General features: G+C 40.9%; 1 protein-coding gene across 28 annotated transcripts in view; it reads left to right on the top strand.

Annotated features, from left to right (window-relative positions):
- The window catches only part of KIF16B (kinesin family member 16B), a 295,534-nt gene that overhangs the window by 41,146 nt on the left and 226,898 nt on the right, over window positions 1-27,490 (top strand). For 26 of the 28 annotated variants that reach the window (XM_008995790.4, XM_078371414.1, XM_003732816.5 and 23 more), the window contains 9 exons: window positions 3,216-3,285; window positions 5,432-5,545; window positions 15,517-15,633; window positions 18,182-18,279; window positions 19,590-19,699; window positions 22,716-22,858; window positions 24,642-24,810; window positions 24,967-25,098; window positions 26,289-26,464. In XM_008995790.4, the coding sequence (XP_008994038.1) occupies window positions 3,216-3,285; window positions 5,432-5,545; window positions 15,517-15,633; window positions 18,182-18,279; window positions 19,590-19,699; window positions 22,716-22,858; window positions 24,642-24,810; window positions 24,967-25,098; window positions 26,289-26,464 (1,129 nt within the window). Of the gene's footprint in view, window positions 1-3,215; window positions 3,286-5,431; window positions 5,546-15,516; window positions 15,634-18,181; window positions 18,280-19,589; window positions 19,700-22,714; window positions 22,859-24,641; window positions 24,811-24,966; window positions 25,099-26,288; window positions 26,465-27,490 lie in introns of those variants that run through there. The other 2 variants (XM_078371412.1, XM_078371411.1) reach the window with 2 other exon arrangements.

The raw sequence follows: 27,490 nt of genomic DNA, 5'->3' as shown, positions 1-27,490 counted from the left end.
AAAAGAGAAACTTTCTTTCACGGTTATTTTGGAAATGCAAGATAAATGCCTGATTCTTTTTGTTTACTTAAGTTTTCAAAATAATGAGACAGATCCTTTGATCCTTCAGAGGGGACCATTAAGTTTTTATTTTTAAGTTATGAGTCTTATGTGCTTAAATATATTCTATGTATTTCAGTTGGTTTTTTATCTTTTTGCTGCCCAGATTTCTCAAATTTGGGCAGCAGGAATGTATGCAAGTTGGTTCCTGAGTCCTTTTGACAGGATCCTTGTATTGGTTTTTTTCTTAGTATGTAATAAATTACCCCAAAATGTAGGGGCTTAAAACAATATGTATTGACCAAGCATGGTTGCTCACACCTGTAATCCCAGCACTTTGGGAGGCTGGGGTGGGTGGATCGCTTGATCTCAGGAGTTTGAGACCAGCCTGAGCAACACAGCCAAACCTCATCCCTACAAAAAGTACAAAAATAGGCAGGCACAGTGGTGTGTGACTCTAGTCACAGCCACTTACGAGGTTAAGGCAGGAGAATCGCTTGAGTCTAGGAGGTGGAGATTGCAGTGATGTGAGATCACACCACTGCACTCCAGCCTGGGTGACAGGAGCAAAACCCTGTCTCAAAAAACCCAAACAACAACAAAATAAACACAGCATGTATTACCTCAGAGTTTCTGTGGGTCAGAAATCTGGGTGGGGTTTAGCTGGGTCCTGTGACCTGGGCTCTCCCCTAGGGCTGCAGTCAGGGTGCCAGTCGGCTGCCCAGTCATCATCTCCCATCGTCATGTCCCAGTGTGAGCTTGGGGAGTGTGCCCTGCCAGGCTGTCTGGCGTGCTGCTGGCAGGCCCCTGTTCCCTGCTGACTGGCTCTGTCCACAGGGGTCCTCACTCTGTGGTCCCTGGCTTTTCTCACTGCCAGGGCTCTAAGAGAGAAGGCACGAGAGAGCCAGCAAGATGGAAGTCACAGTCTTGAAAGCCCGCCTGGGAAGTGACAGACCCATCACTTGGGTGTATTCGTCTTCTAGTCATTAGAAGTGACTCACTAGGTCCAGCCCCACTCAAGGTCAGGGATGGTGCATGCAGGGTGTGAGTGCCAGGAGATCAATGGGAGCTGTGTTACAAGATGCCCGCCACAGCCCTAGTGACCTGTGTTAGCGTTCCTGCTTTATTGTGTAAGGAGATGGTTCAGTATTTGAATTAAGTCACTTCTTCAAGGAACCCTGACTTATTTTAGTGGAAAATGGCATTTATACGCTATAATTTGAGCATAAGATTCTAGGACTTTTCAACGGACAAAGCAAGGGAGTCTTTTGTTATTGTTTGTTTAATTTCCGATGAAAGGTGAAGTTTCTGCTCCTTCCAGTTAGATTCAGGACTACAGTTTTGTTTGTTTTTTCTTTTGAGACAGAGTCTCTCTCTGTCACCAGCCTGGAGTGCAGTGGCGTGATCTTCGCACTCAGTGCAACCTCTGTCTCCTGGGTTTAAGTGATTCTCCTGCTTCAGCCTCCCAAGTAGCTGGGAATACAGGCGCATGCCACCACTTCCAGCTAATTTTTGTATTTTTAGTAGAGACGGGGTTTCACCAAGTTGGCCAGGATGGTCTCGATCGCTTGACCTTGTGATCTACTTGCCTCAACCTCCCAAAGCGCTGGGATTACAGGCGTGAGCCACCATACCCGGCCAGGACTACAGTTTTGACTTAACCTCATCACACTTGTGTTTTTATCTTGTTCAACCACTTCAAAAACCTTGGTTCTCTGGGGCACCAGCATAATTAATTACTCCTGTAATGTCCTACAGTACACAGACAGAAATCTCAGAATAATGACACTTACATTACCACCCAAAATATGATTACTAAAAATGGTTTAAGATTTCTTTGTAGTTCTTTTTCTTTTAGGATATATGTCCTTACAATATACAGTCAAATTCCTCTATAGAGTCATAATTGGAATAGTTTGTCACTTTGTGGTACACAACTAGATTCATTTGCTTCAACTTACGTTTGAATTTTAGCTTGTTATTTATTTGTTTGTTTATTTATTTTTAAGATGGAATCTCACTTGGCCACCCAGGCTAGAGTGCAGTGGCACGGATCTCGGCTCACTGCAACCTCCGCCTCCTGGGTTCAAGCAATTCTCCTGCCTCAGCCTCCAGAGTAACTGAGACAACAGGCGTGCACTACCATGCCCTGCTAATTTTGCTAATATTTTATATTTTTTAGTAGAGATGGGGTTTTACCATATTGACCAGACTGGTCTTAAACTCCTGACCTCATGATCTGTCCTTCTCCGCCTCCCAAAGTGCTGGGATTATAGGCGTGAGCCATTGTGCCCGGCTGTTATTTTTTTTTTTTTTAATTTTTGTTTTATTTTTGCATAAATTATTTTTATCATTCTAAAGATGACCTTCAGATCAAAGTATATTTGCAGAAATCTAGCTTCTTTCCTTGTTCACTTTCCTTGTCAGTCCCAAATCTTTACTCTCAATTTCCCTTTTTCTCCTAGGTAGCCTTTTGAAAAATACATAGGTTTTTAAATATAATTTGTATATTTCTACATACCTTTTTCTCCATCTTTTATCTCCACTGAACAGTATATCCCAGCGGCCACGCCATACAGTCTATAGACCTCTTCCTCATTTCTTGTTCAGTGGCGTCACACTCCACTGGGTAAATGTATGGTCATTTATTCTAGGGATCTGTACTCTGCAGAAGTTCTCCTGTGCTGCTGTTTTCTGAGAAATGCAGTTTCTGAACAGATGTAGAAAGAAGGCAGGAGGAGGGAACAGTGTCCTGGCTGCTCTGGAAGCAGCACCTGCTTGTAACCACTCCAGTTTTTTTTTTTTGGTTTTCATTTGTAGAGAGCTAAGGTGTCTTTCTGTTTGTAACAAGGTGAGTGGGGCTGCCTTTTTCCGTGAGGTTAGCCCTTTGTGGTGTCTCTTACTTCATTCACTCTTCTTTTGGCTTACAGTTGGAAATTCAGGTTTTAACAACTTGCTGTGTATAAGTCATAATGGTTGATGGTGGCATTATTTTGCGTGCCTTCATGTTTATATTAGTAAGGATTTGGGAGGAGTGGTATCAGGGGTGGCTCCTCACATGCCATTTAAAAATAAACTCCTATTTGTAAAAAGTAGATAAAACAAATGGGTTTAGTTTTGTTTTGTTTTTAATAATCGTTTCTCTTCTGACCAGTCTTGAATTATTTGTGTTTCAGGGAAAAGGACTTGGAGGCCAAGTTCATTATTCAGATGGAGAAAAGCAAAACAACAATCACAAACTTAAAGGCAAGTAGTGACCTGGTCTGGCTTCAGTTCTAAGAGTCCCATGTTTGATTTACTGTGGGGATAACTTATGGGTGAATGAAGCCTTTCTGCTGTTTCCACACCCTCATTTCCAGTGCGGTTAGCCACGTCAGCTTGCACTTGGCTTGGGCTCAGTCTTGAAAGCAGAAGAATTGATCCCATTTCCTTTCCCATCCCTGGTTTTATTTGATCTAGAAACCAAATCCGAGCTGTTGCTCTGGTCTAGAAGCTCCTGAGTCTATGCCAGACCCGAGCATTTTCATCCTGTGTCCTTGTGGTGGAGACTTAGCCTGGCAATCAACTGTGCCCTGTGAACATTAAATATGCTTTGGCACTAGATTTTTCCCACTTTTAATGAAAATGATTATGTTTGGTAATCTTTGAAGAAGAGCTGGTATTTGTTATTCAAAACTCAGGAGAGGAAAGATTTTTAAAAAATCATCAAATTTCTTTTCTGGAAAAAAAGTTAATTTTTTTTCAAGACGGCAGTTTTCTCCTTTGGCACTTAAAATATCCTGTTTGCTTATTTGGTTAGGAAAATTTTAAAGGACACTGAATGCTTTTCACTGAGGAGGGAAACAGGGGCATAAAATTAATATGAAAGAAATTATAGCTGGGCTCTGTGGCACACACGTGGTCCTAGCTACTCAGGAGGCTGAGGTGGGAGGATCACTTGAGCCCAGGAGATCAAGGCTGCGGTGAGCCCTGTTTGTGCTACTGCACTCCAGCCTGGGCAACAGGGCAAGACCCTATCTCAGAAAAGGAAAGAAATCAAGTACGTGATGGGTTCAGTGCCTTTCTCCTTCGATATTTGTCATTAACTTTTAGGGCTGGGTTTCTGAGACATGACTCTCCATGGCCAATCAGATCCATTCCTGTTCACATCTGAGGAGCGGATTTCTATTAATTTGTGGCTCAAAGGCCTGGGTGCTTTGAGATCCAATTTCAAAGTAGTACAAGTTGATCTCCAATGATAGAAGCTGAGAAATGCTCCCGTCTTCCAACTGGGCAGTCTCTGGATCATTTGATTTCCTCTGTTGAGGCGGTGGTGTCCTCTTTGCCTGAGGCATTCTCCACTGGAGGCCTTTCTTTCTCTGCTTAGCACAACCCTTGGGCATTCCAGCTCTGTCTGGCCTGCACTGTGCTTCTTTCCCTTCCTTTGGCCTCTCGCATCTTCTCATGTTTCTACCCGGTTGTCACTTGTCCATTCCCTGCTGGTAATTACCTTGTCTTTCCTTCATGTTTCTCTATACGCTCACAGTGCTTTGGTAAAAGTCCCCTGACCTTGGATGATTCTCCTTTCTTTGCGCATTATGGAATCTATTTTCCTTGATTACTTTGTTGCTTCTTGAGTTTTATAAACTTTTTATCATCTGGTGTTTGACTAACCGGAACAGATGCCCAAATTTTTAGTGTTTTCATAAGAATCATAACAACTTTTTCTTAAATATGTGAAACGTGTGGAAAATATGGTGCTCGTTGAAATTATTCAGCATATGTCCAATAAATAGGCTTTAGGAGCATATAAATGAGTTTTAAACATGGTTTTGGGGTGCACTTTAAGCATATAGCAAGGGGGACCAGATATATGCACTTATCTGCAATAAACTTATGACATGATGTATCCTGGAAGAGTCTAGGCTGTCAGAGATAGGAGAAATTACTTCTACATGGAGTACCCAAGGGAAGTGTCATGAAAGAGGAGACATCTGACCTGGAATTTTCAGTGAGACCACCAAATCCAACGGCTCTGGAAGGTGCCAGTCTCACCATGACCTATGTGAATAGCACGTTCGTAGTTGTGCAAAGCCCGGCTCTGGTGGATTTAGGTGGAGGGAATAGTAAATGAAAATCATTGAAGCTGGAAAAACAGAGTGTGGCTGGAGTGTTGGGTTCTTAGCAGTTAATCGTGATTTAAAAAAAAAGGCCAGAATAGTATTCTTGGGTCATATCACAGAAAACTTGGATTGCTGCAAGGAGTTTAGTTTATATTTAGATTTTATTTATTCATTTTTTAGAGAAGCCAGCAGGAATGAAATGGTTTTTAGTCAGGGTATAAACATGGAAATTTGGGTCAAATGGCTGTGCTATTTATATTATTATTATTATCCTAATCATTTCTTTCTAGATACCGGAAGGAGGCACTGGGGATTCAGGAAGAGAACGGACCAAGACTTTCACCTATGACTTTTCTTTTTATTCTGCTGATACAAAAAGCCCAGATTATGTTTCACAAGAAATGGTATGATAAAGATATTTTCAAAATATTTATGTTGATTTATTTTCACATTGAGAAAAACATGCCTACCCTGAAATACTTTCAAATATCTTTTCAATTTCTTTCTGAATGTAATTTTTTTATAAAATAGCCTTTGCCAACTTACCTTTCTGGTTGTTATATAGGCGTATTTATTTAAGCCTGAGAAGAATCCAGATCTCAAAAGGTTGACTTTTTTTTTTCACCTCTGAGCATGATGATGATAATTTTTAATTTGTTTCAAAACTTGAACTTGGACTCTGTTTAGAAGGAGCTCCACCTATAAAGCATTTCTAGGGGAACATGTGTATGCTCTAAGCCCAGTAAAGAAGCCACTTAACCTTGAGTGCTGTTCAGTGTGGAGGGTTCGGAGTAAACCTCAAACCCAAGTCCTGTGTTCCCAGCTTGTGTGGATCATTACAGGTTTTAGAGTGGATTCTAGAAAGAAAGAATGTTGCATTCAGAATCTTTCTAGAATCTAGAATGAGGCTGAAATTTATTCAAGAAACCTGGCCTGTAGGCTTTTGAGGGCTAAAGTGTAGATGTGAAGTGGACAGGTAAGAACAGACACAAAGGAGGCCCCAGAAGCTTATCAAGACCCTGATGTTAACATTTCAGGTGAGCAGAGGGACACGTTTATTTCTCCGGGTAGGGAAAAGCTTGGTATTTGAGCAAGCTTGTCTTGTGCCAGATTTCAAAGGGAATATTTCCTGCTTTTGCCCATTCAGTATGATATTGACTGTGGGTTTGTCCTAAATAACTCTTATTATTTTGAGATATGTTCCATCAGTAACTAGTTTATTGAGAGTTTTTAGCGTGAAGGGGTGTTGAATGTTATTGAAGGCCTTCTCTGCATCTATTGAGATAACCATGGGATTTTTGTCATTGGTTCTGTTTATGTGATGGATTCCGTTTATTGATTTGCATATGTTGTACCAGACTTCCATCCCAGGGATGAAGCCGTCTTGATCGTGGTGGATAAGCTTTTTGATGTGCTGCTGGATTTGTTTTGCCAGTATTTTATGGCAATTTTCACATCAGTGTACATTAGGGATAATGTCCTGAAATTTTTTTTGTTGTGTCTCTGCCAGGTTTTGGTATCAGGATGATGCTGGCCTCATAAAATGAGTTAGGGAGGAGTCCCTCTTTCTCTGTTGTTTGGAATAGTTTCAAAAGGAATGGTACCAGCTCCTCTTTGTACCTCTGGTAGAATTCAGCTGTGGATCCATCTGGTCCTAGGCTTTTTTTTGGTAGGCTAATAATTACTGCTTCAATTTCAGAACTTGTTATTGGTCTAGTCAGGGATTCAGCTTCTTCCTGATTTAGTCTTGGGAGGGTGTCTGTGTCCAGGAATTTATTCATTTCTTCTAGATTTTCTAGTTTATTTGCATAGAGGTGTTTATAGTGTTCTCTGATGGTAGTTTGTATTTCTGTGGTATAAAAAGAACTTATTTATTTCTGCCTTAATTTCTTTATTTACCCAGTAGTCATTTAGGAGCAGATTGTTCAGTTTCCATGTAGTTTTGCAGTTTTGAGTGAGCTTCTTAATCCTGAGTTCTAATTGGATAGCACTCTGGTCTGAGAGACTGTTGTTATGATTTTTGTTCTTTTACATTTGCTGAGGAGTGATTTGCTTCCAATTATGTGGTCAATTTTAGAATAAGTGAGATGTGGTGCTGAGAAGAATGTATATTCTGTTGATTTGGGATGGAGAGTTCTATAGATGTCTATTAAGTCCACTTGGTCCAGAGCTGAGTTGAAGTCCCAAATATCCTTGTTAATTTTTTGTCTTATTGATCTGTCTACTATTGACAGTGGGGTGTTCAAGTCTCCCTCTATTATTGTGTTGAAGTCTCTCTTTATAGGTCTCTTAAGAACTTGCTTTATGAATCTGGGTGTTCCTATACTGGGGGCATATATATTTAGGATAATTAGCTCCTCTTGTTGCATTAATCCCTTTACCATTATGTAATGCCTTCTTTCGCTTTTCTGATCTTTGTTGGTTTAAAGTCTGTTTTATCAGAGACTAGGATTGCAACCCCTGCTTCTTTTTGCTTTGGATATGCTTGGTAAATATTCCTCCATCCCTTTTGAGCCTATGTGTGTCTTTGCATGTGAGATGGGTCTCCTGAATATAGCACACCGATGGGTCAATCTTTTTCCAATCTGCTAGTCCATTTCTATTCATGGGTGCATTTATGATATCAGCTGGTTATTCTGCCCGTTAGTTGATGCACTTTCTTTATAGTGTTGATGGTCTTTACAATTTGGTATGTTTTTGCAGTGGCTGGTACCAATTTTTCTTTTCCTTATTTAGTGCTTACCCTAGGAGCCCTTGTAAGGTAGGCCTGGTGGTGACAAAAATCTCTCAGCATTTGCTTGTCTATAAAGGATTTTATTTCTCCTTCACTTATGAAGCGTAGTTTCGCTAGATATGAAATTCTAGGTTGAAATTCTTTAAGAATGTTGAATATTGGCCCCCACTCTCCTCTGGCTTGTAGGGTTTCTGATCCCTGCAAGATCAGTTAGTCTGATGCTGTTAGTCAGAAGCTGTTAGTCTGATGGGCTTCCCTTTGTGGGAAACCCGACCTTTCTTTCTGGCTGCCCTTAACATTTTTTCCTTCATTTCAGCCTTGGTTACGGATGATTATGTGGCTTGAGATTGCCTTTCTCAAGGAGTATCTTTGTGGTGTTCTCTGTATTTCCTGAATTTGAATATTGGCCTGTTTTGCTAGGTTGGGGAAGTTTTCCTACATAATATCCTGAAGAGTGTTTTCCAACTTGGGTCTGTTTTCCCCATCACTTTCAGGTACACCAATCAAACATAGGTTTTGGTCTTTTCATGTAGTCCCATATTTCTTGGAGCCTTTGTTTATTTTTTAAAATTCTTTTTTCTCTAATCTCGTCTTCTCACTTTATTTGATTAAGTTGATCTTCAGTCTCTTATATCCGTTCTTCTGCTTGATCGATTAGGCTGTTAATACTTGTGTATACATCACAAAGTTCTCGTGCTGTGTTTTTCAGCTCCATTTGGTCATTTATGTTCTTCTCTAAACTCCTTATTCTAGTTAGCAATTTCTCTAACCTTTTTTTTAGTTTCTTAGCTTCCTTGCATTGTGTTAGAACATGTTCCTTTATCTCTGAAGAGTTTGTTATTACCCACCTTCTGAAGCCTACTTCTGTCAATTCGTCAAACTCATTCTATGTCTAGTTTTGTTCCCTTGCTGGTGAGGAGTTGTGATCCTTTGGAGGAGAATTGGTTTTCTGGTTTTCAGAGTTTTCAGCCTTTTTTTGTTGGTTTTTTATGATCTTTGTGGATTTATCTACCTTTGGTTTTTGCTGTTGGTGATATTTGAGCGGGGTTTCTGTGTGGATGTCCTTTTTGTTGATGTTGATACTATTTTTTTCTGTTTGTTAATTTTCCTACTAACAGTCAGGCCCCTCTGCTGCAGGTCTGCTGGAGTTTGCTGGAGATCCACTCCAGACCCTGTTTGTCTGGGTATCACCAGCGGAGGCTGCACAACAGCAAAGATTACTGCCTCTTCCTTCCTCTGGAAGCTTCATCCCAGAGGGGCACCTGCCAGATATCAGCCAGAGCTCTCCTCGTGTGAGGTGTCTGTTGACCCTGCTGGGAGGTGTCTCCCAGTCAGGAGGCACAGGGGTCAGGGACCCACTTGAGGAGGCAGTCCTATCCTTTAGCAGAGTTCAAGTGTTATGGTGGGAGATCTGCTGCTTTATTCAGAGCTGGCAGGCAGGAATGTTTAACTCTGCTGAAGCTGTGTCCACAGCTGTCCCTTCCCCCAAGGGCTCTGTCCCAGGGAGATGCGAGTTTTATCTATAAGCCCCTGACTGGGGCTGCTGCCTTTCTTTCAGAGATGTCCTGCCCAGAGAGGAGGAATCTAGAGAGACAGTCAGGCTACACTGGCTTTGCTGAACTGAGTTGGGCTCTGACCAGTTCAGACTTCCCCATGGCTTTGTTTACTGCGTGAGGGCAAAACGTTGCACTCAGTCCTCAGTAATGGTGGACGCCCCTCCCCCAGTCAAGCTCGATCACCCCAGGTTGACTTCAGACTGCTGTGCTGGCATCGGGAATTTCAAGCCAGTGGATCTTAGCTTGCTGGGCTCTGTGTGGGTGGAATCTGCTGAGCTAGACCATTTGGCTCCCTGCCTTCAGCCCCTTTCCAGGGGAGTGAATGGTTCTGTCTTGCCGGTGTTCCATGCACCGCTGGGGTATGAATAAAACAACTTCTGCAGCTATCTCAGTGTCTGCCCAAATGGCTGCGCAGTTTTGTGCTTAAAACCTAGGGCTCTGGTGGCACAGGTACCCGAAGGAATCTCCTGGTTTGCGGTTGCCGCGACTGCTGGAAAAGTGGTATTGTCTGGGCTGGAGTGCACTGTTCCTCACAGCACAGTCCCTCATAGCTTCCCTTGGCTAGGGGAGGGAGTTCCCCGACCCCTTGCATTTCCTGGGTGAGGTGACACCCCACCCTGCTTCTGCTTGCCCTCTGTGGCCTATACCACCTGTCTAACCAGTCCCAGTGAGACGAGCTGGGTACCTCAGTTGGAAATGCAGAAATCACCCACTTTCTGAATTGATCTCGCTGGGAGCTGTAGACTGGAGCTGTTCCTCTTTGGTCATCTTGCCGGCCACCAAAAGTACTTGTTTCTTGCAGCTTGAAACGTTGCCATGCATCAGAATCATCAATACTGCCTGGGAACTTGTTAGAAATGTGAAATCTCAGGACCTATTCCAAGACCTACTGAATCAGGTCTGCATTTTCTTTTAGCAAGATCCCCAGTGATCTGTGTGCCCTGTAACATTTGAGAAATATAGTCCATTTGTAAATGGTTTCTGGAGGAAGTTGGCATTCTGAGACGTGTAAATGGTAAAGGTGGAGGACTGGAGCGACTGTATGCAGAAGATACTGATTCAAACATCGGGAAAAATAGGAGCTGGGTGCAGTGTTGCACACTTGTAGTGCTACTTGGGGAGCTGAGGCGGAAGGATTGCTTGATACCAGGACAAGTCCAGTCTGGGCAACACAGCAAGGTGCTATCTCTTAAAAAATGAGGGAAAAATAGGAAGGGATGGCAGTGATGGGAATGGGAGCCTCACAGAGAGAGGTGGTGCCTGGCCTGAAAGAGGGCCTGGAAGAGGAAAGATAAACTGATGTTGGTTGAGCTTCCCTTGGTGTCAGAAACTCTGCTTGGTGTTCATATGCGCTATCTTGTTTAATCCTCACAGGAATCAAATATGTTAAAATTTAACTCTATTTTTCTTCGTTGAAGAGACTCAGTAAGTTTAAGGAACTTGCTCAGGTTTGTAGTAGACCTAATTGACTTTTAATAGTAGCAGACTTGGGCCATGGGGCTGTTGTACTGGGTGCTGGAGATGCCGTTGTAAGGTCTTAAGGATGTGGATGAGAAGGAGTGGTGTGTTCTAGAGGACAGATGGATGGGGCCCCCTGTTGAGCAAATGGAGAGTGAATGAGCTAGTGAAGATGACATTAGTGTCAGAGTGACTGGATTAGTCAGCATGGAAGCTAGGAATCTGCTGAGGAATAGAATGTTTTTGTTTGTTTTTGAGACAGCATCTCACTCTGTTGCTTAGGCTGGAGTGCAGTGGTGGGATCTCGCCTCACTGCAACCTCCACCTCCTGGGTTCCAGTGGGTTTCGTGCCTCAGCCTTCTAAGTAACTAAGATCACAGGCACGCCCTTCCACACCTAGCTAATTTTTGTATTTTTAGTAGAGACGGGGTTTCAGCATGTTGGCCAGGTTGGTCTCAAACTCCTGGCCTCAAGTGATCTGCCTGCCTTGACTTCCCAAAATGTTGGGATTATAGGTGTGAGCCACTGTGTCTGGCCAGGAATAGAATGTTATAGATATTGGAATCCAGATTTTGGCTTTAATATAGGAATTAGTAGGAAGTGGCAGGGGTGAGGGAATTTGTTAAGAGTAAAGCCAGCTCATTGTGGCCATCTCGAGTGTCTTCAACAAAGGACTATTGAAGAACCTTGGAGAGCTTTACTTCTAACTTACCTAATGAACTGCTAGATTTTCTTCCTGTTGAAGCTGGATTTGGGGGCTTCTGGGGATGGAGGGTTGTGCTGAAGGAAGCGTAGGGATAGAGTAGAGTTGTATGACAGCAAGGTCTGGCACCCTGGAGATGCTCAGTAGGTGTTTGCTGACCAAATGAACTTGTTTACAGATGGTGGTTAATTTATGGGAGCAGATGACATTTCTTAGGTTCTAAAGACTCAAGATCAGGATACAGTAACAAGTTTAGCTCTTTTGGGAATTAAAAATAAATGCCCAGGGTTAAAAAATAATTTCAGATTCTGAAAAGCTCTCAGCCGATAAAGGGAACTTTAATGCTTCAGGTGTGTGTGTGCAGCATCTCTGCTCAGGTGCTTTGGGGTCTGTAACTCTATACAATTAACCTGAGGTCACTCTGTTCCAATACAAAACTGGAAAAGCCTTGAGCCATTTTAGTAAACACAACACTCTAGGAGATCCATTTGTTAAAACCAACAGAGAGATAGCGAAATAGCTGTTTTTAAAATACTCTGTTAAAGGGTGCTCTTCCCTCATCCCTGATTTTAATACTGGTTGTTACTGAAAAGGGCGTTAATATTGAATATTGACTAAAGTTTTCATGCTGCTGTTTCAGGCACAGGAAGTAGCTTGCTGGCAGGTCACATCCCTGCTATAAATAGGGGAAGATGTGAGTGTAGCATGGTGTGTGTGTGTGTGTGTGTGTGTGTGTGTGAGAGAGAGAGAGAGAGAGAGAGAGAGAGGGTGATTTGAATGTAAAGGCATATTGAGAAGATATATCATGTCTACTACCATAGTTTAAGTTTCCCTTAACCTTGAGCAAATACCAAGTACGGTGACCATTAATATTTTTTCCTTTCAAATTAATTTTAGAATTAGAAAAAAAATCAATGAGCAACTTAAATCTAAGTCATGTAAATTAAAGACCATTAAACAAGGTCTGTTTTTCTTAACGGTTCTTCAAAACTCCAAAGGGAGGCTTTGATCTCTCACAACCTGTTTCTTAATTCAACCCAGGAGAAACTTTAAACCTAACATCTCCCACCTGGCAAGCTAGATGAGAGTCTTTGTTTTAACAGTGCCCTCTTTTGGGCAGTTCCCCTCAAGTGAGGCCCTAGTGATGCCTTGGATTACTCCCGAAATCAGCTTTCAAGTCTGTGCTCTGACAGGCAGCAAGGTGGATTTCAGGTAACCAGGCCGGGAAGGCTCTGATGCCAGCGGGGAAGACTGCCCGTTGTCAGTCTCATAAAGCAGGACTCTCCTCCCGCTTTGGTTGTGGGGGCTGTGCTCAGTGCATCCTCTGTGGGAGCTGTGATGAAGGTAGCTCTATTTCCTGGCCAAGAGACCTGGAGAGATGTGGGTAATGCGGGCTGCTTTCCGGGTCATAGTGCCAAGATTGGGTGGGCTATTTGAGACTCACTAAAAGTGAGTCTGAGACTGAGCCAGGCCAGGGTGTCTGCGCCTCCAGACCTGGATTTTCTAGATCTCTTTGCAGTCCTGTCTCCTGGCCCCAGACTGCCCTGAGCCCTTGAATCAGAGAACTGCCTGGGCTAACTTTCTGGGCAATGAAGTAATAGCAAAATGGTAGGCATGGATTTTAACCCTAGGGAATAATTTTATTCTGAAAACCTTTGGGTTTGGTTTAAATGTGATATTTTCCATGACTTTGGTTTAGCCCCAGGCCAAACTATGAGAAAAGATCCTTCTTTATTCTTTGAGAAGTTTTTAGAAGACTTTTTTCCTTAACCAGTGAATTCACAAAAATGATATTTGCCTTTTCTGTTTTGTTTAATCTGAGAGAATTGGGGAAATATTTAGTTTTTACTCACATTCCATATGCACTGGTGAAAATGAACCTCCACCTGGTGACTGGAGTCTTGAATGTCCCTGGGGTTCCTGACTTTTGCTTCTTAAGAGAAGTTTGGGGAGGGGCTCTTCCATGTAGGATTGGGGCCTGGTTGTTGATTTAGAGGGTGTGGAAAGAGGACACATCTCAGTGAAAAGCAAGGCCTGGGTGGAGTCCCAGCTCTGGCACTCCATGGTGCGTGTCCAGTTACCTGACCTCTCCTGCTTCAGCTTCCTCATCTGAAAAATGGGTGTTGAAACACCACTCACTACTCACCCTGTAGTGTTCTGATGAGCACACGAAAGGGGTTAGAAAGAGCTGAGTGAGTGTGAGCTGCCATTATGGTTGAGACTTGAGTAAGTCATCAGAATTTGAGAACAAGATAGAAGACTATCAACTCCTAAAGCTGAAATGGTTAAGAATTAACTCAGAATGAGTGAGACTGGCAACTTGTGGAAGTGACTCAATTGAAATGACAGTTTGTTGAAATCTTTTATTAATGAGACTGAGGAAACAAAGTCTGTAGAAGACAGTGGGAAAATGGCATCTGAAGACAGCTGAGGTCCAGTTGTCCAGTTAGCTGTATTTTCATCTTGTCCTTGGATGACAGGCTGTGTGATCAGCAGGGCTGGGTGAGGTGGAGCTGAGATGGAGGTGGCCAGGTTGATCGGCCCTGTCTAGGGTGTATGTGTTATGGCCAAGGGGAGTTGTCTCCATATGTCCACACTGATGTGGGCCATGGGCACATCCTAATGGAAAGCTGGCTTCCACGCAGGGTCCCTGTACTGCCTGTGCTGTGGCAGATGTGAGTGCTCTAGGTTGCTGCTCAAATGTTGCCATGCTTTGTAATCACATAGGGAGTTTCGAAGAATGTGGATTCCTAGGTTCACACCCCCTTAGATTCATATTTAATTGGGCTGAGTTACTGGCCTGGCCATTAGATTTTTCAAAGCTTCCGAAGTGATTGTAATGTGCTGCGAAGTTTGAGACCTGCTGCTCTTGGTTTGGCAGTAGCTGGAGATGACTTTTTGGTTGATCCGTCTGGGTCCCATGAGTTGGCTGATGTGCTGTCACTCAGACTGCGTGCTTCTGTAGGGATGCTGAGGCCTTACCTTGGATGCTGAGGCCATACCTTGGATGGTCCACCACAGAGGATTCCTTCACCTGAAGCTGACTGAGCCCCTGTTTGGCGTCTCCTCAGCTGCTGTTGTGCCTACCTCTTGAAGCAGGGAGATGCTTCATGTGCCTGTGGTGTGCTGGGCTGAGAGGACAGGAGACTGCATGAAAGCTTTGGTTGTCTCTTTCCAGCTGACTATAACTAGGAAGACTTTGAATCTTAATTAGTTTCATTTACCCTCAGTTGTCTGGGGGAAGCGTTTGTACTTCACCTCCTTTCACTACCCGCATTGTAATTATGTGGAACATTGGACGTGGATTCAGGCCATTGTAGGTGTGACCCCCCGAGCCCCACATAGCTTGTCTCCCTTCCCTCTTTATCCTGGGAAAATGTCCAAATAGGAAAAAGTGTCTAGACACTGACATGGGGGAGCCCAGCCACCCTAGCTTCATCTACACCCACCTGTCACTCACATCCATGAGTACCTGCAGAGATTGATTTAGACCCTTAAAATGATGGCATTGATTTGGCTTGACTTGGGCAGTAATTTCTGGCTGCTGTGACCTTCAGGTTTTGAATGTTTTGTTTCTGGAAGCTCTGATAGAATGAATAGCTTTATATATTCATATAATTCTAAATGGCTGATCATCACGCTTTAAAATAGGCTTTGCTTCTAAATATGATTGTCACTTGGCCTTGTTTACATTTTTATACTTCAGGATTTTTTTGGTAACCTTAAGTAGGAAAGAGGATGGGGCTGCTGTTTGTTTCCATAAAAAGTTTGTTTGGTTAAAAACTGTGGTATATACAGTGAATTATTTATATGGTCTAATCCTTAAAAGCTGAAAGTAGCATTCAAGAACATCGTTAACACCGAAGGGGCTTTTATTAAAATCTATCATAATGATATCTTTTGTGTGTTTTTTTTGGTTTTCAGGTTTTCAAAACCCTCGGCACAGATGTCGTGAAATCTGCATTTGAAGGTTATAATGCTTGTGTGTTTGCATATGGGCAAACTGGATCTGGAAAGTCATACACTATGATGGGAAATTCTGTACGTTGTTTATACTCTGTGGGAAGGAAATTTCTCATTATCTTTCTCTGGACTGGTAGAATTATCTCTTTTATCTATTTGGTCTACTAACTTTTCATGTTCTGATCATTCTTTAGTAATAAGATAAAATTCAGTAATACGTTGGACTGAATTTCCTTTGAGAGATTTTAAATTAGAAATAGTTTTAAGTATATAAGCATGAATAATGGATGCAACTCCCAGTTCATTTTCTGTTTTTAAAGGCCTTATAATCTTATCAAAAAAAGTGTGTTAGGCCCGTAAGTAATTTATTCTTCTTTTCTGCCAACACAACAGTTTGAATAAAATTACTGAAGTCTGTTCTTTTTTAAATTATTCAAAACATTTTTCCCCAAGAAAAAATGTAAAAAAAAAATCCTAACTCTTTGATGGAAAGGTACTACAAAAATCCTGCAAATACATTAAAAAGTTAGAATTATATAGCTTATATAGAGTTTAGATATTTATAAACACATGCAGTTTTATAAGCTATGTAAATTAACTTATATTAATGTTATACTTCCCCCAAAATACAGGGGAGTAAAAACTAGGAATTATTGCGAGAACTTTATGTTGTTCTGTGTTTTCTCCAGATTTAGCTTGTGCTTGTGTCTTCTTTCTTTCTTTTTTTTTTTTTTTTTGAGATGGAGTTTTACTGTGTCACTTAGGCTGGAGGGCAGTGGTGAGATCTCAGCTCACTGCGACCTCCACCTCCTGGTTTCAAGTGATTCTCCTGCCTCAGCCTCCTGAGTAGCTGGGACCACAGATGTGTACCACTATGCCTGGCTCATTTTTGTATTTTTAGTAGAGACAGGGTTTCACCATGTTGGCCAGGCTGGTCTTAAACTCCTGACCTCAGATGATATTCCCGCCTCAGCCTCTCAAACTGCTAGGATTACAGGCGTGAGGCACCACGCCTGACCTGTTTTTTTTTTTTTTTTCTTATGTCATAGTGAAAGCTCTGTTCATTGCCTGGCAAACCTGTGGCATGGTCGAGATGTAGAGACACTGGTAGAATATGACTGAGGGCTTCCTGCTGGCACACATGTGGTGTCTTTAATGCTGAAGGTTTGGTAGTTCATGGAGGTCGTGTGTTAGAAAACAGATCTTTCCAGTATAAATTATTTGAACATGTAACCTCACTGCTTACATCCAGGCTTTTCCTTTACACAAGAAGTCAGTCAGTGCTGTTCAGCAAGTCCTCAATCAGAAAAGGGAAGAGCAAATGAGAGGAACACACAGCTAATTTTGGGAGTTTCACATTTCCTTTTACCATTACTTCTCACTTCCCCTTTTCCTACTGTGCCTTTGGAAAAAAATTAACTTCTAAAAGTGAAATTTTTATGTTGATTCCCTAGTATCCATTTTACATAAGTCAGACATTAATGAAGTGCTCACAAATTACAAGTGTTTTTCTCAGATCTTATAATTGAGTGCTGCTTGGGCATCTTTTCTTCATTTTAAAGTAAGAACCAAAAATACAATGTAAGATGCATTTTTCTTGTTAAGAATTAGTACTGATTTAGTGGTACAAAGAAAAAACAATTTCTGAAACAGTCATGCTTTCTTTTGTTTTCTGGGCGTGGCGGTTGGGTGAAGGTAGGGAGGGAACGTGGGAAGAAAGCATCGGTGCTTTGAAATCTTGGTTTCCTAGCAAGATCATTTTGCCTGATTTTTATATATTCTGAGGTTCATCAGCTTTTTAAGGCCGACTGAAGCATGAATATTATTGAATATTACACCCACATTGTATAAATAACATGATATATTAAAATCTTTCATCAAAGAAGGCCAGGGTAGTGATTACTCTATCAAATGAGGGACATACCATGTGTTTTTGTTTTTGTTTTGAAACGAAGTTTTGCTCTTATTGCCCAGGTTGGAATGCAGTGGTATGATCTTGGCTCACTGCAGCCTCTGCCTCCATGGGTCAAATAACTGGGATTACAGGCATGCACTACTGTGTTGGATTTCACCATGTTGGCCAGGCTGATCTCAAACTCCTGACCTCAGGTGATCCACCCACCTTGGTCTCCCAAAGTGCTGGGATTACAGGTGTGAGCCAGTGCACTGGCCAGCATGTGTTTTAATGTGGTCCTGTTATCTAAGTTTTTAAGACAATTATTAACTACTGTGCGGATTACTAAGTTTTTCTTGATGTTTCTTTTTTTGCCTGGTATATATTTTTTACCTACCTTGGTCATTTGAGCATATATTTTTAATGTTTATTCTATAGTTTATACACTGTCTTTAAAAGTTAGAGATTAAATTTTCTTGTTCGTGAGCCACGATTTAATTAACAAGCTGATAACTATACGTTATCAGAGTCCCAGCATGTATAAATCAGAAGCCTCAATCATCTCATTTTAGAGAGTAGGAAGCAGTCCTGGAGGGGGCACATGACATGGGCTGTGGTAGGCCAGGGGTTGGCTCACAGGCCACTTGAGTCTAAGTTCACGCCAGCAAATTGCAAATTCAGTCCTCAGTTGCTTTTAAGTGACAGCTGTGACATCGGTCCTTCCCATTGCAGGGAGATTCTGGCTTAATACCTCGGATCTGTGAAGGGCTCTTCAGTCGGATAAATGAAACCACCAAATGGGATGAAGCTTCTTTTCGAACGGAAGTCAGGTAGAGTCTGTGGCCTGAGGAACCGTGTGTGAGCTTGATTAGAGTCAGTGCTGGTTGGCTTCCATTTAGGTGCTGGAAATGGATAAGGCCTTTAGATTCTAAAGAAAAGGAGTCTTCCCTTTTCCCCTCCTGAGATTATGGTTTGGGGATAAAGCTTAAAATTTTAGTGATTTTCTTGGGTATAATTTGGATAAGGATTTGGGAGCTGATAGAAGTCACAGCTTGGTCAGAAATTAATGTAGGATATTCATTTCGGATGGAGTAAGCTTCTGACTTTTTAAGTGTATACCCAGTTACTTGCTTCATTCTTATAGCTTAGTAAGGTTTATATTATTCTGTATGTTGGTTGGATCACTATAAATCTAATCTATGAGTACATCTGAGTGGTTGAGGTGATTTTCCCTCCTTGAAATTAAACCTGTGTGGGGAGCCAGTCTCTTCGGTAGTTTCAAAGGCAGACATGGCAATATAGGGTTTTTACACCTCCCTGACTGCTGTATAGTGTTGGACAAGTTATTTAAGTCACACTAAACCTCCCTTGCCTAACCTATAAAATGAGGATAGTAGTGGTACCTACCTCTTGGTCATTGTAGGGATTCAATGAAATAATCCGCATCAAGTGCTTAGCATGATACAGTAAGTCCTCACTTAATGTTGCCTTTTTTTTTTTTTTTTTTTTTAGCCAGAGTCTCACTCTGTTGCCCAGCCTGGAGTGCAGTGGCATGCTCTTGGCTCACCACAACCTCCATCTCCCAGGATCAAGTGATTCTCCTACCTCAGTCTCCCAAGTAACGGGGATTACAGGCGCCCACTACCATGCCAGGATAATTTTTGTTATTTTTTGTAGAGACGGAGTTTCACCATATTGGTCAGGCTGGTCTCAAACTCATGACCTTAAGTGACCATCTGCCTTGGCACCCCCCCACCCCGAAAATGGTAGGATTACAATCATGAGCCACCATGCCTGGCCTAATGTTGCTTCTTGATACTTTCTTGGAAATTGTGACTTTAAGCGAAACAACATGTAATAAAACCAGTTCTTTTTCTCATCAACATTATAGTAACATGACGTTGAAGGAAGTGGTGTTATTTGAGGACCCACTGTATGTCCTTTCCCTAAAAGTTACACTTTCCAAGAACCTGTCAATGACCTTAAGTGAGGACTCTGTACCTCATACGTAGTCACCACTCATAAATGGTAACTGCTGTTGTCACCATTTATGTTAGCATGTTGCTGCTGTTATGTGTTGTTACTGACATTAATATCTGAAATAATTTTTTCTGAATTCAATTTTTTTTAAAACTTTTAGCTACTTAGAAATTTATAATGAACATGTGAGAGATCTACTTCGGCGGAAATCATCTAAAACATTCAATTTGAGAGTCCGTGAGCATCCCAAAGAAGGCCCCTACGTTGAGGGTAAGAGTGGGTATTTCACAGCCATATTCTTTTTGGGATCTATGTAAAAATAACGCTTTCAAAGAACAAATATAGCATAATGGTAAGCCTTTAAAAATTTCTTTAATTTTGGGATTTTATTATAGTAAAAATGACATGAACTGTCACTACATGATGTTCCGTTAGTGAATTTATGCTTCACTGGGCATCTGTTGATTTTATGAGGCTTGCCAATAGATTTCCTCTGTCTTTAAGAAATCTCTGGAATTTTCTTTTCCAAATGTAAGGCAAGATAAGCAAACCCGCAGTCTGTCTCTTTAAATGGCATTGCATTTTTGCGGTGTATTTTTAATGACCCTCAAGGTGATACATGACAGTAAAGATATTCTGAACCTTTGCCTGTTAAGAAGTGCATTTGGAGAATTTCCTGTGGGTTTCAGCATTTGTGCTGTGATATGCTAGTTCTGGCACAGTCATTTGTGAGGAGTGCTACCAGCAATGATGAGTGCAGGACTGGCCTTTGCTGGTTATTTAAGAGTCGGCTGGATTTAAAGCTGTCCTTGTAATGAAGCTGATCTTTGCTCCTCTGTATAAGGCATCTCAGCATGGTTGGCCTGCAGGAATCATACATAGAGACACGCTTTCATGTTCTTCATTTGTGTCCCTGTGGATGCGGGACAGAACTGGTCACAGGTTTAAAGTTCTTTCTGGTTTTGATTGTCTTCCTTTTCTGGGAGATAACAGATATACCAACAGGACCCCAACTGTATTTTAATAAATTTCCACTTAAACTTTTGCCTTTTATGCCCAAAGCAAAGCAGGGTGTGCCAATATGTAGTCGTACTATGGCCTGTGGTATAGCTATTACTTTTAAGAGTTTTTAGCCTAACTCATGCCTTCATGTTTTCTGGTAAGTGTCTTACCATATGTTAAAACATATAAAGCTGGTATATGAAGAGACAGAATAACAAAACAGGGCAGACTTCCAGAATCTGACCTAGATACTTAGGGGAATTTAGTTTATAATTAATGTGCTATTCAAACATTAGGGAAATTATTGGAGGAATTATTAAACTGTCTGGAGGAAAAAAAAGTAAATTGGTACCACAACTCAATTTTACACCAGGATAAATGGTAACTAGATTGAAGATTTCAAGCATCAAACATTAAATAATAAAATGACTATAAAAATCCGTGGTTAACTTTTTTCCAGAAACCTATAGGAAAGAAGGCTTTTAAAAACTTGACTTAAAATTCAGAAACCATGAAATAAACTATGTAAATTTGAAATGGCTAAACAAAGAATAGCAAAATAAAGCACCATGCTTGGCAGAAACACTGTTAGCAAAGTAAAAAAACTTAATTACAAAATAGGAAAAATATTTTGAATTCAAGTTTTAGAGAAAGGACTAATTTTCCTAGTATGTAAAGAGCTCCTATAAATCAGTAAGGCCAGACTCAACACCAAAGCAGAAACATGAACAGAGAATATGACTAGGCTGTTCATAGAAATAGAAATACTCATAATTTTTAAATGCAGGAAGGAATGCTTAGCCTTACTCCTACTAAGAGAAGCAAAATAAAAATACATGGAGGTAACATTTGTCATTCATCTTTGGCATATATAAATAATCCTGGTAAGACAATATTGTGGAGGGTGTTGAGAGGCAATCACTCTTATACCTTGCTACTGCTGGGTGTAAATTGCTCTATATAGAGAACAATTTTACAATAGTTATCAAAATTTCAACTACCTATTTGTCTAGAAATTCTACCTCTAAGAATTTTTTCTGTATAAACATTCACAGACATTTGAAAAGACTTCCGTGCAAGATTATTTGTAGCAGCATTACTCATAATTGGAAATAAAATATAAACAACTCTTGTAGTTTCCATGGTTAAATTGGTCATGGTACATGCGTATGATCCAATCCCCTGCAGCCTTAAAAGTGAATGAGGAAACACCTTACCTGATACAAAATGTTCTTTAATGTATTATTACATTTAAAAGCAGGTTGCAAACTAATATTTAGAGAATGCTACCATTTGTATGTAAGGGGGAAGAGATAGTTATATATAAATATGATTGCTTGTATATGTATAGGTTATTTCTAGAAGGGTGTGTAACATTTGGTTGCCTGACAGAAGGGGAAGTAGGGAGCTCTAGCATGGGGATGGGGACCCTTTACACAGTGTAACTCTGTAGCCTTTGACTTTAGAATCGTATAAATGTTCTAAAAAGGTTAATAAAACAGTTTTTAAATGATTTAAAAAATGCTTTTGGGTTTTGCATGAAAGCCGTGCTTTTACATTTGTCTTCTTTGTGCTATAACTAATGCTAATGAGGTTGATGATAATGTAATAGCTAACCTTTATCTTAAATACCTTATGTCAGAGGCCCCTAACCCCTGGGCCGCAGACTGGTGGTATGGCCTGTTGGGAAGTGGGCTGCACAGTAGGTGAACGGCCAGTGAGCGAGCGTTACTGCCTGAGCTCCGCCTCCTATCGGATCAGTGGCGGCATTAGATTCTCATAGGAGCGCGAACCCTATTCTGAACCACACTTATGAGGGATGTAGGTTGTGTGCTTCTTATGAGAATAAAACTAATGCCTGATGATCTGACGTATGGAACAATTTCATCCCTGATCTGTTCCACCCACCCCCCATCCATGGAAAAACGGCCTTCCATGAAACCGATCTCTGATGCCAAAAAGGTGGGGACTGTGGCCCTATGTAGTAGGAACACATGATCACATGAGGTAACTGAGGCACAGTGAAGCAAAGCAGCTTGTCCATGACTGTGTCAGTGCGTAAGTCCATAACTATGTAATGACTAGTAAGCAGCAGAGCTGGGATTCGACCCCAGCCACCTAGCTCCCAGGTCTGTGTTATGTACCACCACCCTAGAGAGACAAGTGAGGTCTTCAGACAGGTCAGCACATTTTGGAGTTGTGTATTATTTCATAGAGGGTAACTTTGTATTCCATTTCCTATATATTAGGGAGATTTTTTTCACCCCTTCCATTTTGTTTTCAGATTTATCCAAACATTTAGTACAGAATTATGGTGACGTAGAAGAGCTTATGGATGCAGGCAATATCAACCGGACCACCGCAGCGACTGGGATGAATGACGTCAGTAGCAGATCTCATGCCATCTTCACCATCAAGTTCACTCAGGTAAGGGCAGCTGCGGGCCTGGCTGGCTCCATCCCTGAGGTCTTTAGTTGCTGATTAGCACCAGCTGAGGACTGATCATTGTTGAACCAGGAGCAGCAGCAGGTAAAGGTGACTGACTGTCATTTTCTTGTTAATTAGAGTTGAACATGTGCTGTGCGCTGAGTTTCTCTGTGGTTACAATCACAGTAATTTGAAATATCCTGATGTGTACCCTTAAGAAATACTTAGCAGACTTCCACCCTGTTCTAGACTTAAAACAACTTGCTCTGTGCTTAATTAAGCAAAAGTTTTCATTGTTGCAAACTCTGTGGGAAATAATGGATTGCCAATCAGACCAGCTGGAAGCCAAGGTGAGTAACTCAGCGAAGTGCATTACCACTCCATGGCTCTCACCTCAGTGTTGATTATGATTATTAGAATAATATTAAAGGGTAGCGAATATTTATAAGTACTAATGTAAGAATTCATTATGATCAAGAGGTGGAGAGCATCTTGAACATATGTGGAAGTTACTGAGGATAAATATTTTAACACTGAGGCCAGTAGAACAGATGAATGGAAAAATGTAGGGTTCTGTCAAGGCCTAAGCATATGCTAGTAACTTGGGGAGGGCCTCATCTGTGTTAACAGTTGGACACACTGGATACAAAGAGGCCGTATTTTATTAATGCGGGAGATCAAGAGCAAGAAAATGAATTCTCTAAGGCCAGTCAGAACAACTCTCCTTAAATTCTCACATCCTAATCTATTAGGCCTTTCTTTTGGATTTACTCCAGATGATTGGGTTTTCTCCGGCTTTCTGGTTAGTGCCTGATTAGCATATGACCATCTCTAATTTGGTCTTTGTTTTTCGTGTGTGTGTGTGTGTGTGTGTGTGTGTGTGTGTGTGTGACATGTTTTAGCTCTGTTGCCCAGGCTGGAGTACAGTGGTATGATCACGGCTCACTGCAGCCTTGACCTTCTGGGCTCAAGAGACCCTCCTACCTCAGCCTTCCAGGGAGCTGGGACTACGGATGCACAACACCATGTCCAGCTAATTTTATTTTTCAAGTTTTTGTAGAGATGGCGTCTCACTATGTTGCCCAGCCTGGTCCTGGACTCAAGCGATCCTCCCACCTTCACCTCCCAAAGTGCTGGGATCACAGGCATAAGCTGCTGTGCCTGGCCACCATTTCTCATCTCTAAGGTTTTAATTTCTATAAAAATATGGTAATTTGGGAGGGACATTTTGGTTCAAAATGTAACACATAGATCAGAAGTCTTTGAGAATATAAAATTTTGGTAGAATTCAGAAACAAGGAATATAGTATTTAAATTTTACATTAAAAAATTAATTTGTAAAACAAGATGTTTTAATGTCCGATAATGGTTGAATGCTCTTTTCTGTACTTGTCGACGTTGATCATATTTTGGAGAGCTTTTGCTCCTGGAAGGCTGGGATTCTAGATGAGAATGAAAGTCATTATTTGCTTACTGATACTTCTCTGCTGAGTGCCACTCAGTGCCTGGCTTCCTGTTCTGCCACAACCTGATTCAGCAGGGCTTTGTTGAGAATGGAATGATTCTTCAGAAAGTTTAAGAATCATATACAGTAACTTCTGTTGCATTGGATTAAATCTGAGAAGTTTCTATAATCAGTACGAAGGCCAATAAAACAACACAATTGAAAAACGCTTACCCCGAGAGATCTCAGTGAGGAGTGGAAAATAATTAGAATTTGTATCATCAATAACATCAGGGCCCTTTGCACCTCTTCAATTTTATTTTTTTTGTTTTACCACAGGCTAAATTTGATTCTGAAATGCCATGTGAAACCGTGAGCAAGATCCACTTGGTTGATCTTGCCGGAAGTGAGCGTGCAGATGCCACCGGAGCCACCGGGGTTAGGCTAAAGGAAGGGGGAAATATTAACAAGTCCCTCGTGACTCTGGGGAATGTCATTTCTGCCTTAGGTATGCTTACACCCGACGGCTGCCTCCTCTTTTTCCTCCTCTTTTTCTTTATGTGTAATATTTGTGTTGCCTACTGAGGTCTATCCTTAAGGTTTTAGAAGCAAAATGAGAGGAAAAAGGTTTTACTAATTGTCCTCTTTTTCTTTCTTTTTATAGCTGATTTATCTCAGGATGCAGCAAACCCTCTTGCAAAGAAGAAGCAAGTTTTTGTGCCTTACAGGGATTCTGTATTGACTTGGTTGTTAAAAGATAGCCTTGGAGGAAACTCTAAAACTATCATGATTGCCAGTAAGAGTTTTAATTTACTTCTCCAAGTATACAAAATTTTCTGTGAAGTAACTGTAAATATTTAAGTTTAAAGTGTCTTATAGGAAACAGCACCATTTACATCTTAAAAAAGTAATAGTTTTTCTATCTTGAAGAAAATCACCTACTGTGATCCTGCTGTGATCCGGGCTATAGTATCCTGTTATTAACTGTTGTATCACCTTGCCATATTTTGGAAGCTGTGATAACATGCAGGAAGACTTTTCAGCTTTTCTTTGTTTGAAGTACAAGGTAGAAACTTTGAACTTCACTACCTCATAGGAGAAAATCACAGGAACATGAAGTAAAAATAACCCAATTTTGTTTTTTTATTTAAGGCAATAAATGGGGAATTTAAAATGAAGAATTGGGAGGGGGAAAAACCCAATGCATATAACAAATAATGATAACAGTAATGTACTTTATTTCTATATTTCAGCCAATTAACTGAAAGAAGCAGAATGGAGAAAAAGTATAGAAAGGGAAGAAAATTGTTTGGGAGAAGTCAGAACTTGTTTCCCTTCTGACTCCACTTTCCCTTTCCTCTTCCCGTCTCTCCTCTTCCCTTCCCCTCTCTTCGTGTCCTTCCCACGCCCCATGCCGTGTGTTAACTATGGAGGAACAGGATCTACCCTGTGTTGTACACCTCCATGCATTTGTATAGTCACTTAAGCCTTAAAGTTGGGTGGTAGTGGTGGAGGTGGGTAAGATTAACCAAAGCTTTAAGAAGAAGAGAATAGAGTGATTTAGTGACTGTTTTCAAAACTTATTGTATTCTTTTTATTTGTTTTTTTTTTCCAGATGGTAGACTTTGCCAGAACTTTTAAAAGTGTTTGAATTCCCACTTAATGATGAGATGACAAATAGTCTCGAAACCTTACATTTTTAGCAGGGAAAACTACCTAACTACAGGGGAATGTCTCATATCTCATTTTAAACTTGGTTAGGTGGTTGATTCTAGATTCAAGAAGAGCAAAATGACATTTCATTTTGTATTGTGAGCACTCTTTCCTAGAAATCTTAGATAATTTTTCATATTCATTACTGTGGCAATGAATATTTAGTCTATCCAATGACCTGGGGTTAATCTGACTTTTAAATTACCAACCAACTTTGTGCTAAATGAAACATGGAGTGCTGGATAAATTATTTTTTGAATACATTCTTCACAGCCATTTCACCTGCTGATGTCAATTATGGAGAAACCCTAAGTACTCTTCGCTATGCAAATAGAGCCAAAAACATCATCAACAAGCCTACCATTAATGAGGACGCCAACGTCAAACTTATCCGTGAGCTGCGAGCTGAAATAGCCAGACTGAAAACACTGCTTGCTCAAGGGAATCAGGTTGGGTCTTTCTTAGATTTATGGATAATTTTCTTTGAGTAATGGCATCTATTTCTAGATCTTAATGAGACAATTTTCTCACTCATGCTATTGATTTGAGTAAATAAGTGCTGAGTAGAGCTTTGAATGCGTTGGCCAGTCCCTGGTTTACATCAACCTCTTCGTGGCCTTTGCATTCATTATGGGCTACTGTGTAAGATTTTATCCACTAAACCTGAAATGATTAACTAATAGTTATCAATTATGGCTGGAAAATTTAGTATGCAATAGGATTAATGGCATAATCTCTTTAAGTGGGAAGAAATTGATATGCTTAGAGTAGTATTTAAAATTTCACCCATGTATTTTATGACTTCAAAATGTGTTTTAACAGAATAAAAGACTGTGTGAACACCTTTCTGAATGACTGTATCATGTCACCTATTAGAGAGGTGGCTCTGATGGCTCAGGGATGCATGTAACCTGGCTGAGATGCGGCCCGAGTCCCTCGCTTCATTGTTGAAATGGCCTCATTTTAGAATCTGTTGGGACTCTAGTGAGGATTCCTTGTCTTTGTGATTTTCTCAGTAAGCTTCCTGATTGTCTGCATTGTGTACGTACAGAGTTACATTCTGTGATAAATGGTGGAACCATCTAGTAGGCTTAGATATTGCCATGAAGAAAGACAACCTGTGAAAGAAAATGAAGGATAACTTTTTAAAATGTTGAAATTAGACTGGAGTTACCCTGTTTTATTAACTCATGAATGGATGTGTCAAGTATATCATGAAAAGAAATACTTTTCTCTATGTGCTAAGTGGTCCCTCTGGAGCAGTGCTTTCCATGTAGGATTATGTGGCACTTGAAGCTCTTGACATCCCATAAATGTTTTGAAAATATTGATGGAATGAAAACCTCACTGAATTTCCCATGTCCTGAAATGTACCTGGCAGTTCTTTCCCACAGGATGGCAGACAGCAGTTGAAAAGGAATTGTTCACTGTGCTTAAAAATATCTCCACTAATTAAAATATATATATGTATCTCC

Source organism: Callithrix jacchus, chromosome 5, assembly GCF_049354715.1.
Source record: "Callithrix jacchus isolate 240 chromosome 5, calJac240_pri, whole genome shotgun sequence".
In the NCBI taxonomy this organism is placed as follows: Eukaryota; Metazoa; Chordata; class Mammalia; order Primates; family Cebidae; genus Callithrix; species Callithrix jacchus.
This window is presented reverse-complemented; position numbering and strand designations above follow the sequence as displayed.